The following is a 17,778-nucleotide window of genomic DNA, read 5'->3' as shown; positions in this document are numbered from 1 at the left end:
CCTGGGGGCAACTATACCTGGCTACTTATCCTGGGGGCACCTATACCTGAGTACTTATCCTGGGGGCACCTATACCTGAGTACTTATACTGGGGACACCTATACCTGGCTACCTATACTGGAGGCACCTATACTTGGCTATCTATACTGGGGCACCTATACCTGACTACCTATACTGGGGGCACCTATACCTGAGTACCTATAATGGGGGCACCTATGCCTGGCTTTCTATACGGGGGCACCTATACCTGGCTACTTGTACTGGGGGCACCTATACCTGCCTAACCTGTACTTGAGACACCTATAACTGGCTAACCTATACTGGGTGCACCTATGATTATTATTATTATTATTATTATTATCATTGATTTAAAAATGTGTAGTCTGTCTTTTTATTTCACATAAACACCTGGAACTTTTTATTGTTAGAAGTTATGTAGGTTGAAAAGGACCCCTTTTACTTAATTACCTGGAGACACTAACTTTTGGCAGCCAATCGGAAGTCAGCTCACTGGCTGGTAAGGAATAAGATCTGATTGGTCGGTACCGGAGTTCTTACACAATGCAGATCTTCCACCGCGGGTCGTGAAAGCGTTAATAGCAGCCACATCTTCATCAATATCCTAATGTGAGCCAGCTGAGCGCTCTTCCCCATGAATTCTCTGGTGTTTTCATGTGGCCAGCAGGCCTGACAGCCCCGGTCCAGATGTGACCGAAACGCCAACGCTAAAACTTCAAGCAAACAAAATCTGGCTAAAAAAGAGAAGTTTGGAAGAAATGTAAGCTAATTATACGCGAAAAAAGTTTGGCGTGCAGAGATGAAGGGGAGGCCGGAGCCAAAACTGCTGTCTCCAGAGATGAGCGGAGCTCCATACTCCCGTCATCAGAGCGGCCTGGGGGGCTCAGCGGTCACTCGCTGCACAACATGCTCAGCAGCAAAGCTGTCCGTACATCACTCGATATTGTGGGCTGATCGACCTTCCGATTTGTCATTGCACCGAATCTGAGAATCTGTGGCACAACATTGTCCGCTTGATCGATTTTTTTTTTTTATCGATTTCAGGCTGAAATTGGTCAAAAGGATTGATTGGGAATGCTGGCAGAATCTCAATCATCAGGACTCGATTGGGTGTGCGGCAGTAATGGCGTTTGATATCGCGATGACCTATGGACATGACGGACCCCCGGCCGCTGTCCCTGCAAGTGTATATGTTCCCACCCATCCCTGTGCTCAGTGTGAAGGCTCGCTCATCCTCCGGCAGGACTCCTGGACCCTCCGGTGGCAGTGTGGGACACTGAGGAGGGGGGGGGGGGACATATATTTGGGGGCGGCCAGGCAATCGGAGAGAGGACGATTTACAATATACTTCATGCTGAAATCTATTGGAAATAGCTGTGCAGTGTTCAGATCAGATTCGATCAGGGAGGGATCTATCTAATAGTTGATCTGGCCTTGCATTGGGTGATATATGGCCATCCGTTTTAAGGTGCGTACACACGTTGAATGTGCGCAAACGACCCGTCGTTTGGACGACAAATCGGGCGTGTGTACAGTAACGACAGACTGTACACACGCCCGATTTGACATCCAAACGACCGGTCATTTGGACGTCCAATCGACGGGTCGTTTGCACAAAACCGATGTGTGTAAGGGCCCATTCTCACTTGGAACCACAAAACGCCAGTGATTAGCGCTAGTGTTTTGCGCTGTTGATTTTCCCGTGATTAGCGTGGTAAAATCATTGTACACTCTCGCGATTTTTGAGCAATCGCATTTTATCATTCTAATCGCTCTAAAACGCAGTAAAATGCTGCATGTAGTGCATTTTGCGATTGCCGCTAATCATGAAGCACCGGCGATCAGCGCCAATACTTAATATTGTGCTAGCGCTTTAGAAAGCGCTAGCGATCGTCCGCGATTCGGCAATTAGTGAGAATGGGCCCCTTACTGTCCATCTCTGAACTGATACCAGGCAAATTAAATACAGCAATAAGGGGGGAATTCTGGGATACAACTGGCAGGGGTAATAGTGTGACTATGCTGGAGCCTCCAGCACCCCACGCTTACCGATGCTCCGCCCCTTCTGCATCTCTCACTCACCACTGCTCCACCCCTCCAGCACCTCCCACTCACCACTGCTCCACCCCTCCTGCACCTCCCACTCACCACTGCTCCACCCCTCCAGCATCTCCCACTCACCACTGCTCCGCCTCTCCAGCACCTCCCACTCACCACTGCTCCGCCCCTCCTGCACATCCCACTCACCACTGCTCCGCCCCTCCTGCACCTCAACAAAGGACGCCGACACATCGCCAGTAATGGACGCTTGCTTATGTGTATTGTGCAGTTTACTCAACTGGATATAACTGCTCACTGACACCCTTGTGGATACCACTGTTCCAGTCTGTGTACTTTACTACACTGTATTTACACTGCCCATCCGAAAGCAAAGGTCACACATGCTAATACTGCGCTGGACTGCATTGTTCATGGCACACATTCGTTATGGCACTGAGCTCCTGCTATGTCACAGCATTTATTTCTGTATACATTTTTTTGCCGAGATCTTGTAGAGAGGAAGAGTCGGGCCACTGTGAAAATTATTCATCAGCACAACCCACAGTTTTTTAGTGGGGTTGAGGTCTGGACTCTCTGTGGCCTAACCATGTGTGGGGATGTCTCATGCGGCCTGAAGCAATCTCTCACTATGAGCACGCTGAATCCTGGCATTGTCATGTTGAAGCACATCACTGTGATTGGCTCACAGTAATCACAGGGTCAGGAGCCAATTCAATCGTCTCCTGCTGGGCCTTTCTACAGTGCATGCGCTTCCATCAACTATTTGAGGCGCATGCATTTTGCCGATCACAAGGACACAATGATTAGCATAGTGATTAGAGTTGGGCCGAACGGTTCGCCTGCGAACGGTTCCATGCGAACTTCCGTGGTTCGCGTTCGCGTCCCGCAGGTGAACTTTTGCGGAAGTTCGGTTCGCCCCATAATGCACCATGAGGGTCAACTTTGACCCTCTACATCACAGTCAGCAGGCCCAGTGTAGCCAATTAGGCTACACTAGCCCCTGGAGCCCCACCCCCCCTAATAAAAGGCAGGCAGCGGCGACCATTACGGTCACTCGTGTGCCTGCATTAGTGAGAGTAGGGCGAGCTGCTGCACACTCTCTCATAGGGAAAGATTAGTTAGGCTTAGCTTGTCCCTGGCTGCATACCTGTTCTGTGAACCCACCACTGCATACCTGTTCTGTGAACCCACCACTGCATACCTGTTCTGTGAACCCACCACTGCATACCTGTTCTGTGAACCCACCACTGCATACCTGTTCTGTGAACCCACCACTGCATACCTGTTCAGTGAACCCGCCACTGCATACCTGTTCTGTTCAGTGAACAGTTTGGTGTGTCAGTGTGAAGCAGTACCTTAATTACACTACCTAATTGATGTATACACATGCAAGATGTTGTAAAGCACTTTAGGCCTGTCATTTAGCATTCAATATGATTTCTGCCCTTAAAACGCTGCTTTGCGTCAAATCCAGATTTTTCCCGGGGACTTTTGGCGTGTATCCCACTCCGCCATGCCCCCCTCCAGGTGTTAGACCCCTTGAACCATCTTTTCCATCACTTTTGTGGCCAGCATACATTTTTTTTTTTCAAAGTTCGCATCCCCATTGAAGTCTATTGCGGTTCGCGAACTTTAACGCGAACCGAACCTTCCGCGGAGGTTCGCGAACCCGGTTCGCGACCTAAAATCGGAGGTTCGGCCCAACTCTAATAGTGATCGTGGTGCCTTGTACAGAGTGGAGTGATACATTTGTAACACAATCCTCGTGCCTGCTGCATTTTGCCTATGACTGGGTTAAATGAACGGAAGAAAATGGAAATCGCATGGCAAACGCAGCGCTAAATACAATTTGCGATCTCCTATTTGAAAAAACGTTGAGTGTCTTTTCTTCTTTCCATGCAGGGAAACTCAATCGCACCTGAAAATCGCATCAAACCTCATGCTCAAAAATACATGAAAATCGCAGCACAGCGCGACTGTGATTTTCGATGAGGAAGGGCTCTCAGACTGCTGAGCTGGGAGATGAGAATGGCGTCAGTGTGCCCCTGGCAGGAATAACCGGCCACAAACAAGGCGTAGATTTCAGCTCGGAGCACACTATGCAGGATCGCTAGCGTTTTTGCCCATAATTAAATTTTATGGGCCACATAAAAAAGGCACATGTCTGAGTTTTCAACTTGCTGCATATTTCTTAAAGAGAACCAGAGATGAAGCACTCTCATGTATTTTACCATATATATCAATGGGAACATGACAGTAAACACCTACCCTGCTCTCTGTTTCATCCTCACTGCTAAATCTGCTTGTTATCAGCCCTGATAAGAATCCCCGACTGAGCATTCAGTCTAGCTTTCACAGGAATGATTGTAGCTGAGTCAGTCTTCTGTGATGTCTTTTCAAGCCCAAGTCTGCCCCCTTGCGGCTCTGCTTTCCTGCTATTTATCCTCGAAGCAGCAAAGCAGAGCCACAAGGGGGCAGACTTGGGCTTGAAAAGACATCACAGAAGACTGACTCAGCTATAATCATTCTGGGAAAAGCCAGACTGAATGCTCAGTCGGGGTTCTTATCAGAGCTGATAACAGGCAGATTTAGCAGAGAAGCATGAAACAGAGAGCAGGGTAGGTGTTTACTGTCATGTTCCCACTGATATATATGTTACGGCCAGAACCCGAAGTTTGGCCACTTCTAGTTCTGGCCGGCCACTTCGGGTTCTGGCCGGCCAATGTGCGAAGTGGCCGCTGCGCTGCGGCCAATGTTAGAAATGGATTGATTCCTGTGACATTAATAGATCTTCTGGCCGCAGCGCAGCGGCCAAACGTATAACCACTTAGTTAATTCAATGCAATTAAGCCGGCGGCAATGTAACAATTCAAGCCGCCGGCTTTTTCTCTGCCTCTCTCTCCTTCTCCCCCCGCCTCTCTCTCCTCCTTCCCCCCGCCTCTCTCGCTCTCTCCTATGGGCAGCCGGGCGGGGACACGAGTGTCCCCCCCCCTGGAGTCGTTCGTCGCGGCAGGGGAATCCTGCCGTTCTTGCAGAGCGGGTGCTGGCAGAAGCAATGTCTGCAGCCTCCCCGCTCTGCTTTCCTGGCGCCACGAACGACTCTCCTGGACACGCGTGTCCCCGCCCGGCTGTGCCCATAAGAGGAGAGAGAGAGAGAGAGAGAGGCAGAGAAAAAGCCGGCGGCTTGAATTGTTACATTGCCGCCGGCTTAATTGCAACAAATTAACTAAGTGGTTATACGTTTGGCCGCTGCGCTGCGGCCAGAAGATACATTCATGTCACAGGAATCAATCCATTTCTCACATTGGCCGCAGCGCAGCGGCCACTTCGCGCATTGGCCGGCCAGAACCCGAAGTGGCCGGCCAGAACTAGAAGTGGCCAAACTTCGGGTTCTGGCCGTAACATATATATGGTAAAATACATGAGGGTGCTTTGTCTCTGGTTCTCTTTAAATGCATGTAAACGTACTATTCACATAATGTATTTCAATAGAGATGCAGAGGACTGCGTGTTTACATGTGTTTTTGATGTATTTTATAATTAAATATGATACTGTATTTTACTCCATTCAAAAAGAGGAAAATATTGAAAAAAAAAATGCACCGAAAAATGTAGAAACGCAAAATGCAGAGACCGCATTATGTTCCGCGCTGCCTAGTGAGCTCCTAGACTCAATCTACTGAAGTCCAGAGGCAGTTAACAAACAGAAGAAAAAAAATTCAACAAATAAAACAACCATTTATGCCAAAGAGCGTACATGTGTCAAATAGACCTCTAGAAAAACGTGGTTCATCTGTACCTTCCAATTGCGCCTACTTTCCAGAAATGATGTCCCAACTTTCGGGAATAGACTTTGAATTGAATAACAACTTGGCACAAAAATTCATGTTATTCAGATTCAATATCTGGGCGATATAGTTTGATGTTGGCCATATGCTGATATGAATATATATTGCGCAGTCACTCCACTATTGCTTCCTATTGTACGGCCATCATTTTATCACATTGTCATCTTTACCTTGTGTCATTGTAACGCATTTCATTTATTGCTGTTGTGCTTGATAATCGGAACCAGCAAATTCCGTTCCGCCGGAAATCACGGATTCCGTCAGTGCTAAATTCCGTCGCTATGAAAATTCCGCCGGATTTGTCAGAAATTCCGAGGAATTCCGGATTCCGTCGGAAAAAAATTCTCTGGGTTTCTCTTGGATGGCGGATACGTGACGTCAGTTGCCTACCACACACTGAGACCTGGGTTCAATTCCCAGCCACGGTGAGTTGGTTTTTGGCATGCTACTTTTTCATTTGGATTGCTCATAATGGTACATGTTAGGCTGGCTTCAGCATGTAGTGTTGTTGGTGGTATAGCGGATGTCAGTTCCCTAATACACACTGAGACCTGGGTTCAATTCCCAGCCATGGTATGTAAGCTGGCTTTTGAAAAACTACAATTCCCTGAAAGATGATACCCTTGGAGGAGGAGGAGAGAGAGAGAGAGAGAGAGAGAGAGAGAGAATGAGAGAATTTTTTTCGATTCCGGAAAATTCCGTTTTACAGGTTTAGCATTTCCGTTCCAACCGACGGAATCGGAATTGAACTAATTCCGGCCGGAATCGCGGAATTAAGAATTCCGCGGAATCCAGCAAGCATCCCTAGTTTTTACATAGCTGCATTATTAATCGCTTATTTGCTGTATTATATATACCTTAGCATTTACCAGTTTTGTCTCTGTTTTAGCACCCCGATATCTGTTTCTAGACTTTTTGCTGCCTGAAGTAAACTTTAGCGGATGCCCCCCCCCCCCCCCCCCCCAGAAACGCCTATTATGCCCCCCATCATATATACCTCATATCATATCTACACCTCATATAAACATCATCACCGACAAGAGATCAACATGGCCAGTCAGAGGAGAAGGTCTGGCATGCAATCAAGGCACTTGGACTAGACTTGAGCAGTAGCAGTGACCTATCAGATGTCACTACTGATCGAGTGTAGTGATTGGCCCAATGAAGGTGCTGTGGTCCCACCCATGAGACCATCGGCACCAGTTAGCAAAAGGATCAGAGGACGGCTGTGATTGGCCAGCTGGTGCCAGCACTACCGCCTGATTAGTCGCGGCAGGTGCCACCAGTCAAATGAGGAAGGGGTTGTGTGGATGAGGAGGGTAGTGTGTGTACCTGGAAGACAGATGGGAAAGCAGAGAGGAGGCAGGTGCCAGGTGATCCAAACTGTTTCTCCAAACTCCGCCCCCTAGATATTGCCGCCTGAATCACAAGATTTAGGTGCCTTCATGGTAGGCCCGGCCCTGGGAAGGTGGTGACTGGTTATATTTGGTTATTGCTTGGGGGGATTTCCAGGTGGTGGGGGAGACAGAGTTATATTAATGACGTATTTCCCTCTGTGTCTCTCGCAGTGACGCTGACATCAGCTTATCGCAGCTCCAGCAGCAACGTGTGTAAACTGTGCGACAATACTCACCCGATCTGTGACGGCAGCGTCTGCTACACCAACTGCAGCCTGAGCGCCTACTGCGAGAATCCCCAGGAGATCTGTATCACTGTATGGTAAGCAGCCGCCCGCCATACACCAGCAGATGTCACACCCAGATCAGGCATTCCGCTCATTAACCTACTGATTGAATCCTGCAGCACACAGCATTCCTAGCGCACCGATTGGCAGATCGATACTGCCAAATGTGTGGGAGGGATCACACTTGTGCAGTTCAGCAGAAATTTGCTGCAAAGCGAAATCGCATGAAAAAAATGCATGACATGATTTTCTATGGCATTCTCAGGGGCCATCTGCGATTCTGTAGAACGCTGAAAAAAGGATACAACCTTCATGACCGTCCCCCACACAACGCATGTGATTCCTCATTAAAATCTCTGGCTTCTGTAAAAAGACAATTCATGCGTTAGCAACACGCACAAAACGCAAATATTGTGTGGCAAAACGCCAAGTAGCATCAGCAGTTCAAGCAGACACAAGTGTGGTCCCTCCTATTGGATAATTACCTTGTCACATTTCATAAATACTGTGTGTATATATATATATATATATATTCTAGCGTATAAGACTACTTTTTAACCCTTGAAAACCATCTGAGACGTCAGGGGTGGTCTTATACGCCGGGTGTCATTGATACCGGGTTATACGCCCTATCCTGTTACCGCCTCTCAGATTTCACTGCTGAGGACTGTAGTGAAGCGGCGCAGGCGCACATGTGCGAGATCTGAGAGGCGGAGAAGGAGGTAAATAGGATACAAGGGCGGGGCCAGAAGGGTGAAAGAGGCGGGTTTTATGGGCACAGAGCGATCTATTCTTCCATACCGCTCTGATAAACAGGGAGAGCTGACCAATCCACTTAGGGAGAGGGAGAGTTGACCAATCCAACTAGTCATTTTCCTGTATACTGTTATATACTGGACACCACATACAGTACAGGCAGGGGCGTAGCAATAGGGGTTGCAGAGGTAGCGACCGCATCTGGGCCCTTGGGCCAGAGGGGCCCCAAAGGGCCCTCCCTCAACTTCAGTATTAGCTCTCTATTGGTCCTGTGCTCATAATAATTACTTCTATAGATACTTTGAATAGTGGTAATCCTTAACAAGCTGTTTCCCATCCTTTTCTTGCACCTCTGACACTGTAGTTGCCATTGGCAGGTTTTGGTGCGCCGTATCAATTGTTACGTATAGAGTGCTTGGGGGGGGCCCCATTGTAAAACTTGCATCGGGGCCCACTGCTCCTTAGCTACGCCACTGAGTACAGGACCAGTATCTGCTCATACATAGCACCAGTATATGATGTTTTTTTAATTTTTTTTTAGTCTAATACGGTGAGTAAATCCCAAACTCTGTATTTTAACTAGAAAACTTGGGGGGTTGTCTTATACGCCCAGTCGTCTTATACGCCGGAATATACAGTATATATGCTGGTAAACGTAAGCCCTTTTAAAAGCGGGCTCTAGGTCTCTCTCACCGCCGCATGTCAGTGTACGCAGCCGCCCGCCCCCCCTGGCCCCGTCCTCCTCCTGTCCCAACGGCTACACATGCGCAGTAGCCAAAACACACGGGACACGGGGACAGGAGGATGATGCAGAGATAGTTAGGGCTTTATTATACCCTATACAATAAAATGCAAGTGTCCCTGCGTCATCAGCTGAATGGTTGTGTGTCCCTGGCTTTCTTGTACTGAGCATGTGCGCAGCCAGGGCAGTTAGGACACAGGGCCGGACCTGACAGTTTGCTGTGTGTGGTTCACAGAGGTTCTCATTGCATTGTGGGAAATAACAGCTTTTTCCAACTGCCAAGCAAGCAGCTCCCTGTGTGCATATACTTCAGACAGTGGTGGGGAACGAGCAAGCGGGACGCGTATGTGAGCGCATTGCGGGGGTAGCGGCTGTGACTTAGCGCCCGTTTTTTTTTACGGGCGGGCCTTTTTACTGGTAGGGATATATTATGTTAATTAGGGATGACATTTGCAGCATGTTTTGGACCGCAAAAGGCATAATATTCATTGAACATAACCTTAAAATGAGAAACCTATTTCAAGTATAAGTTTCACTGCAGTTGTTTGTGTCTCCTCCCCTCCCACAATGGTGAGATCTCCCTGCAGTAGTTTGTGTCTCCTCCCCTCCCACAATGGTGAGATCTCCCTGCAGTAGTTTGTGTCTCCTCCCCTCCCACATTGGTGAGATCTCCCTGCAGTAGTGTGTGTCTCCTCCCCTCCCACAATAGTGAGATCTCCCTGCAGTAGTTTGGGTCTCCTCCCCTCCCACAATGGTGAGATCTCCCTGCAGTAGTTTGTGTCTCCTCCCCTCCCACAATGGTGAGATCTCCCTGCAGTAGTTTGTGTCTCCTCCCCTCCCACAATGGTGAGATCTCCCTGCAGTAGTTTGTGTCTCCTCCCCTCCCACAATGGTGAGATCTCCCTGCAGTAGTTTGTGTCTCCTCCTCTCCCACAATGGTGAGATCTCCCTGCAGTAGTTTGTGTCTCCTCTCCCACAATGGTGAAATCTCCCTGCAGTAGTTTGTGTCTCCTCCCCTCCCAAAATGGTGAGATTTCCCTGCAGTGGTTTGTGTCTCCTCCCCTCCCACAATGGTGAGATTTCCCTGCAGTAGTTTGTGTCTCCTCCCCTCCCACAATGGTGAGATCTCCCTGCAGTAGTTTGTGTCTCCTCCCCTCCCACAATGGTGAGATCTCCCTGCAGTGGTTTGTGTCTCCTCCCCTCCCACAATGGTGAGATTTCCCTGCAGTAGTTTGTGTCTCCTCCCCTACCACAATGGTGAGATCTCCCTGCAGTGGTTTCTGTCTCCTCCTCTCCCACAATGGTGAGATCTCCCTGCAGTAGTTTGTGTCTCCTCCCCTCCCACAATGGTGAGATCTCCCTGCAGTAGTTTGTGTCTCCTCCCCTCCCACAATGGTGAGAGCTCCCTGCAGTAGTTTGTGTCTCCTCCCCTCCCACAATGGTGAGATCTCCCTGCAGTGGTTTGTGTCTCCTCCCCTCCCACAATGGTGAGATTTCCCTGCAGTAGTTTGTGTCTCCTCCCCTCCCCTCCCACAATGGTGAGATCTCCCTGCAGTGGTTTGTGTCTCCTCCTCTCCCACAATGGTGAGATTTCCCTGCAGTAGTTTGTGTCTCCTCCCCTCCCACAATGGTGAGAACTCCCTGCAGTGGTTTGTGTCTCCTCCCCTCCCACAATGGTGAAATTTCCCTGCAGTAGTTTGTGTCTCCTCCCCTCCCACAATGGTGAGATCTCCCTGCAGTAGTTTGTGCCCCTCCCACAATGGTGAGATCTCCCTGCAGTGGTTTGTGTCTCCTCCCCTCCCACAATGGTGAGATCTCCCTGTAGTAGTTTGTGTCTCCTCCCCTCCCACAATGGTGAGATCTCCCTGCAGTAGTGTGTGTCTCCTCCCACAATGGTGAGATCTCCCTGCAGTAGTTTGTCTCCTCCCCTCCCACAATGGTGAGATCTCCCTGCAGTAGTGTGTGTCTCCTCCCCTCCCACAATAGTGAGATCTCCCTGCAGTAGTTTGTGTCTCCTCCCCTCCCACATTGGTGAGATCTCCCTGCAGTAGTGTGTGTCTCCTCCCCTCCCACAATAGTGAGATCTCCCTGCAGTAGTTTGGGTCTCCTCCCCTCCCACAATGGTGAGATCTCCCTGCAGTAGTTTGTGTCTCCTCCCCTCCCACAATGGTGAGATCTCCCTGCAGTAGTTTGTGTCTCCTCCCCTCCCACAATGGTGAGATCTCCCTGCAGTAGTTTGTGTCTTCTCCCCTCCCACAATAGTGAGATCTCCCTGCAGTAGTTTGTGTCTCCTCCTCTACCACAATGGTGAGATCTCCCTGCAGTAGTTTGTGTCTCCTCCCCTCCCACAATGGTGAGATCTCCCTGCAGTAGTTTGTGTCTCCTTCCCTTCCACAATGGGGAGATCTCCCTGCAGTAGTTTGTGTCTCCTCCCCTCCCACAATGGTGAGATCTCCCTGCAGTAGTCTGTGTCCTCCCCTCCCACAATGGTGAGATCTCCCTGCAGTAGCCTGTGTCCTCCCCTCCCGCATTGGTGAGATTTCCCTGCAGTAGTTTGTGTCTCCTCCCCTCCCACAATGGTGAGATCTCCCTGCAGTGGTTTGTGTCTCCTCCCCTCCCACAATGGTGATATCTCCCTGCAGTAGTTTGTGTCTCCTCCCCTCCCACAATGGTGAGATCTCCCTGCAGTGGTTTGTGTCTCCTCCCCTCCCACAATCGTGAGATCTCCCTGCAGTGGTTTGTGTCTCCTCCCCTCCCACAATGGTGAGATCTCCCTGCAGTAGATTGTGTCTCCTTCCCTCCCACAATGGTGAGATCTCCCTACAGTAGTTTGTGTCTCCTCCACAATGATGAGATCTCCCTGCAGTAGTCTGTGTCTCCTCCCCTCCCACAATGGTGAGACCTCCCTGCAGTAGTTTGTGTCTCCTCCCCTCCCACAATGGTGAGACCTCCCTGCAGTAGTTTGTGTCTCCTCCCCTCCCACAATGGTGAGATCTCCCTGCAGTAGTTTGTGTCTCCTCCCCTCCCACAATGGTGAGATCTCCCTGCAGTAGTGTGTCTCCTCCCCTCCCACAATCATGGTTACCCAAATCCACTAGGAAAGTATAGAAGACTAAAAGAGACCAACAAGCCCTCTTAAGGTATTAGTGATATTCAGCTTCCTGCAGTAGTCTGTGTTAAGGCCCATATACACGTCGGATTTTTCCGAACGACGGGTCGTTTGAACGTCCCGTCGTTCAGTCGTCCACACACCAAATCGGGCATGTGTACTGACTGTCGTTCGGGTGATAAAACTGGTCTTGAGCGATCCACAATCAGTCTTATCACCCGAACGACACTCTGTACACACGCCCGATTTGGCGTGCGGATGACTGAACGACGGGGACGTTCAAACGACCCGTCGTTTGGAAAAATCCGACGTGTGTATGGGCCTTTATACACATCAGTCTGTTGTGTTAATTTGTGGTTAAATGTGACAGGTGCTCTTTATTCCATGTCCAGGAAGCAGGACAATGACAGTGTCCAGGTCACATCGCTCTGCCATCACCCCCTTCTGCCTGTAGAGGGCGTCCTGGTGCCCAGCTATAACTCCACACGATGTGTGATGCACGCGATGCCATCGGAAACGGGCAGGCTGTATGTGTGCGGATGTCTGGACGAGCAGGAGTGCAACGACAAACTCTTCTTCTACAACACGTCTGAAGGTAAGGGGGTCCCGCCCACTCCCAGGGGAGCACTATTAGCTTGGGGGGAGACCTGGGGGGCCCATCAGCTGGCTCTGGGAGCCCTGGGGGAATAGGCACAGAGTAAGTCAGAGGGCACTGGGTCATGGATAGGAGATGAGGGAAAAGAGGCACCTTCATCTAAACTACTAGGGTTGAAGAAGATTTAGTATTGCTGTAATTCTGACTTCCTGTGTGGTTTAAGCATTTCCTGTTTATTCTGTTGTGCCCTCAGGGTATTCCTTGCTGCACCGTCGGGAAGCTCTTCCTGTAGCTGCCATCTGTCTCCTCCCACCTCTGATACTGACAATTACCATCACCATATTATTCTACCTCTATCGCACTCAGAGGATGAGGCAGAGGAGGAAGTGTTGGCAGGAGAAGTCTGGGCACAGCTCCGCCACCGGCGTGCCACTACAAAGCAGGAAGCCAGGCTACGGCTACAAAATGTCCTCCTCTCTGTCTGGCAGCTCTCAGGGCAACCTAAGTACCGCCTGCGCCAACAGCATCAACCACAACACCGAGCCCCTCCCCATCGAGCTCGATCACCGTGTTGGCAAAGGCCGGTTTGCAGAAGTGTGGCAAGCCAAACTGAAACACACCGAATCTGGTCACCACGAGATGGTGGCGGTCAAGATTTTCCCCTACCTGGAATATTCCTCCTGGAGAAACGAGAGCCGTATCTTCACCGACGCCAACCTGAAGCATCGGAATGTCCTGCAGTTCATCACGGCTGAAGAGCGAGTCAGTGGCCTGCAGAAGGAGTGCTGGATCATCACCGCCTACCACCGACTCGGCAATCTGAAGGATTACCTATCCAGCCACACCCTCAGCTGGACTGCCTTGTTAAAGATGGCGGGTTCCATCGTCAATGGTGTGGCCCATCTGCACGGCGACTACACGCCTTGCGGAGCACCAAAGATCGCCATTGCTCACCGGGACATCAAGAGCACCAACATCCTGGTGAAGGGTGACTGTGAGTGCGTGCTGTGTGACTTCGGCATAGCCATACGACTAGACCCATCACTCACCGTAGATGACTTTGCCAACAGCGGACAGGTGAGTCTGTCACCCAAGCAAACCTGTCACCTTTTACTAAGTGACCAAATTATTGGTTTTGTTGCACATTTCTATGCATCTAGGGAAACTTTGATCCAATATCTGGTGGAATTGCTTTGTGGCAAACTTCATCTCCAGCCCCTGAGAACAAGACGCGTGCCAATACCAAATATCTCTTCATAATAGTCAATATGACACTAAGTCCTTTCGTGACCCAGATGGCTGCCCATGCTGTGTATATTGTAGAGTCACACTAGTCGTTGAAGGCTAAGCAGCCAAATGTAGATCGCCCCCCCCAGCTTTGCCAAAGAGTACAGCAGGCGGCATTTATGTTGTTCAGTTACTATTCAGTCATGTCTGACTTACTGTGATCCCATGGACAACAGCATGCCAGGACTCTGTGTCCTCTACTGCCTCTCCAAGCTCATGCTTGTTGCTTCCATGATACTATCTGGCCTTCTCATTCTCTGCCATCCCCTCCTCCTCCTGCCCTCCATCTTCCCCCAGCATCAGGACCTTCTCCAATGAGTCCCGCCTTCTCATTGTGTGTCCAGGTATTTCAGCTTCATCTTCAGCATGGCTCCTTCCAATGAACAGTCATGGGGAATGTCTTTAAGGATTGACTGATTGGATCTTCTTGCAGTCCAAGGAACTCTCACAAGTCTTTTCCAGCAACACAATTCGAAGGTGTTGATTCTTCGGCGCTCAGCCTTCCTTATGGTCCAACTCTCACAATCATCCATGACTACTGGAGAAACCATGGCTCTGACTATATGAACCTTTGTTGCCACGTGACATCTTTGCTTTGTTTTTTACTGTGCAAGTTTGTCAATGCTTCCAATTTTAATTTAATGGCTGCATTCTCCATCTGCAGTGATCTTTAAATCGGAAAAAAATATGATATAATGAATTGGTTGTGTAGTACAGCTAAGAAATAAAGCATTAGGAGCAGAGACATAATCCTTAAGGCCCATACACACGTCTGACTTTTGCAAACGACCCGTCGTTTGGACGTCCAATCGGGCGTGTGTACAGTCTGTCGTTCAGCCGATAAGACTGGACTGGACAGGTCGTTTGCGAAAATCAGACGTGTGTATGGGCCTTAATATTGTTTCCAGTACTGGAAGAGTTAAGAAACTCCAGTTGTTATCTATGCAAATAGCCATTGAGCTCTGCGACTTTGAAAGTCACAGAGAGCTCTGACTTCTGATTAGGTTATCTCAACTGTATTGTGTTTTTCTTTTACAGGGAACAGTTCAGGACAGGTTGCTACCAGTGTTCTAGTAATTACCCCTACTACACAACCAATTCATGATATCATCATTTTTTTTTTCGCTTCAGTGTCTCTTTAAGCCCAAGAGCACAAAGTCTGATACTGCTTCCAATTCTTCCCCATCTATACGCCAGGTGGGGATGGGTCCTGATCCCATGGTCTTAGTTTTTTAATATTGAGCCTTAGACCACGTTTAGCACTTTCCTCTTTCACCCTCATCAAGAGGTTTCTTAATTCTTCTTCACTTTCTGCCATAAGAGTCGTGTCATCTCTGTATCTGAGGTTGTTGTTATTTCTTCTAATAATCTTAAATCCAGCTTTTGCTTCATCCAGTCCAGCATTTTGCACAATACACTCTGCATATACTGTAAGTTGAATAAATAGGGTGACAATATACAGCCTTGTCGTACTCATTTTCTAATATTGAACCAATCGGTTGTTCCATGTTCAGTCAGTTGTGTCAGCTGCTTCTTGATCTGCTGACAAGATTCTCAGGAGACATGTTAGGTTATCCGGTACTCCCAGCTCTTCAAATGACAACTGTAATGGGAGGGCTATGGATGCTACCATATTTATTTCCTAGTTACCTAGCTATGCTGCTGATCCTCTGCCTCTACTACATTTAGCCACAGACCCTGAACAAGCATGCAGCAGATCAGGTGTTTCTGACATTATTGTCAGATCTGACAAGATTAGCTGCATGCTTGTTTCTGGTGGTGTTCACTCACACTACTACGGGCAAATAGACCAGCAGGGCTGCCAGGCAACTGGTATTGTTTAAAAGGAAATAAATATGGCAGCCTCCATATTCTTCTCACTTCAGTTGTCCTTTAAGAACTTTAACTCTGTTGTTTTCTTCTATTTCCTTTTTTTTAGGAAGGCCTTCTAATCTCTCCTTGTTATTCTCTGGAAATCTGCATTCAGTACCCCAAAATTGCCTGATATTCCAGTAATTTTATCTCCTACTTTGGCATTCCAATCCCCTATGATAAAAGTGAAATTTTTTGGTCTTAGTTCTAGGAGGTCTTGTAAGTATTCATAGAATTGGTTCTATCCTCATTGGCACCTGTAGTTGGGGCATAGATTGGAATTACAGCAATGTTGAACGGTTTATTATTATTATTATTATTATTTATTGTATTTATATAGCGCCAACATATTACGCAGCGCTGCACAATAGATAAAAGGGTTAACATACAAGGTAGGACATACAGGAAACTCACAACAAAACCAGATCATGCAAATGATTTGATAATACAGTGTTATGGGTCAAAATAGAGACTGTTCTAGTCCACAAGAGGGGTGATTGTCAGTAAAATTGCATAATCAAGCTGGAAACACTAAGGGAGATGGCCCTGCCAGAGGCTTACAATCTAAAGGGTGGAGACAATAGGTGTATCTGTTGAGAGGGTGTCTAACAGAACATATTATGGTGCTGGTTTAGGGGGTATGTGAGCATGAAAGGGTGAGTCTTGAGAGCTTGTGTGAAGGTATTAAAGGTGGGGGCGAGTTTGGTGGCTGGAGGGAGCGAGTTCCAGAGAGCAGCTTATTGCGGGTGGACCTGGCATTCCAGAGACCACAGGAAACACGGAGCGAATGCCTAGGGGTAGGATGGATAGGAATTATTATTATTATTATTTTTTATTTATATAGCGCCAACATCTTCCGTAGCGCTGTACATAGTACAAACAAAGAATGGGGAACAAATATACATAAGAAATACAAGACACTGTACAGTCATGACATTGAATAGAGTAAATACAGATACATACATAGTTGATATGTAGTTGGTACATATACATATGTTAAAATTACAGCAGTATGAGAAACACTAGGAGGAGGTCCCTGCCCTTGCGAGCTTACAATCTAGAGGGTAGTGGGGAGGAAACAAAAGGGAAGGAAACACAAGGATTAGTGGGTGAGCCAGTGTGCCTTCAGTGCTGCCTATAGCAAATTATAGGCTTGTCTGAACAGGTGTGTTTTCAGAGTACGTTTGAAGGTTTCCAGACTCGTGGCATGACGAACCGACTGAGGGAGAGAGTTCCAAAGGAGAGGGACCGCCCGTGAGAAGTCTTGGATGCGAGAGTGAGAGGAGGTGACTAGGCTGGAGGACAAAAGGGTCTCCTGTGAGGAACGGAGGGTCCGGGCGGGGCGGTATCTGGAGATTAAAGAGGAAATGTATGGAGGCGATAGCTTGTGTAGAGCTTTGTATGCAAGTGTGAGAAGTTTAAACTGGATCCTTTGGGCAACTGGTAACCAATGGAGGGATTGGCAGAGAGGGGCTGCCTCAGAGGATCTAGAAGAGAGGTGGATGAGACGGGCCGCAGAGTTTAGTAGGGATTGGAGAGGTGCCAGTCTGCTTTTTGGTAGATCACAGAGTAGGGTGTTGCAGTAGTCAAGACGGTAGATGATTAGGGCATGTACAAGCATTTTAGTTGCTTCTTGTGAAAAGAAGGGACGGATTCTGGAAATGTTAGGTTATGGAACCTGGAAAGGTTATGCCGAGGGGGTGTGTGGGTAGAGTTTGGGGGGAGGGAAGGGAGGTGCATGGGGGTTGAGGGCCAAAAGGGAGTCTAAAGACAGAAGGGGAGAGGGTGCGGGGAAACAGAAGGGGG

At 48.5% G+C, this 17,778-nt stretch overlaps 1 protein-coding gene across 3 annotated transcripts in view; it reads left to right on the top strand.

Moving 5' to 3' along the window:
* LOC137525917 (TGF-beta receptor type-2-like) overlaps window positions 1–17,778 on the top strand; it is a 29,997-nt gene that overhangs the window by 7,058 nt on the left and 5,161 nt on the right. The window contains exons 2-4 of one of the 3 annotated variants that reach the window (XM_068247127.1): window positions 7,496–7,646; window positions 12,611–12,813; window positions 13,067–13,890. In XM_068247127.1, coding sequence (XP_068103228.1) covers window positions 7,496–7,646; window positions 12,611–12,813; window positions 13,067–13,890 — 1,178 coding nt within the window. Of the gene's footprint in view, window positions 1–7,495; window positions 7,647–9,273; window positions 9,527–12,610; window positions 12,814–13,066; window positions 13,891–17,778 lie in introns of those variants that run through there. The other 2 variants (XM_068247128.1, XM_068247129.1) reach the window with 2 other exon arrangements.

This window comes from Hyperolius riggenbachi, chromosome 7, assembly GCF_040937935.1.
Source record: "Hyperolius riggenbachi isolate aHypRig1 chromosome 7, aHypRig1.pri, whole genome shotgun sequence".
NCBI lineage: Eukaryota > Metazoa > Chordata > Amphibia > Anura > Hyperoliidae > Hyperolius > Hyperolius riggenbachi.
The sequence above is the reverse complement of the archived record's forward strand: the minus strand, read 5'-3'. Positions and strand labels throughout refer to the sequence as shown.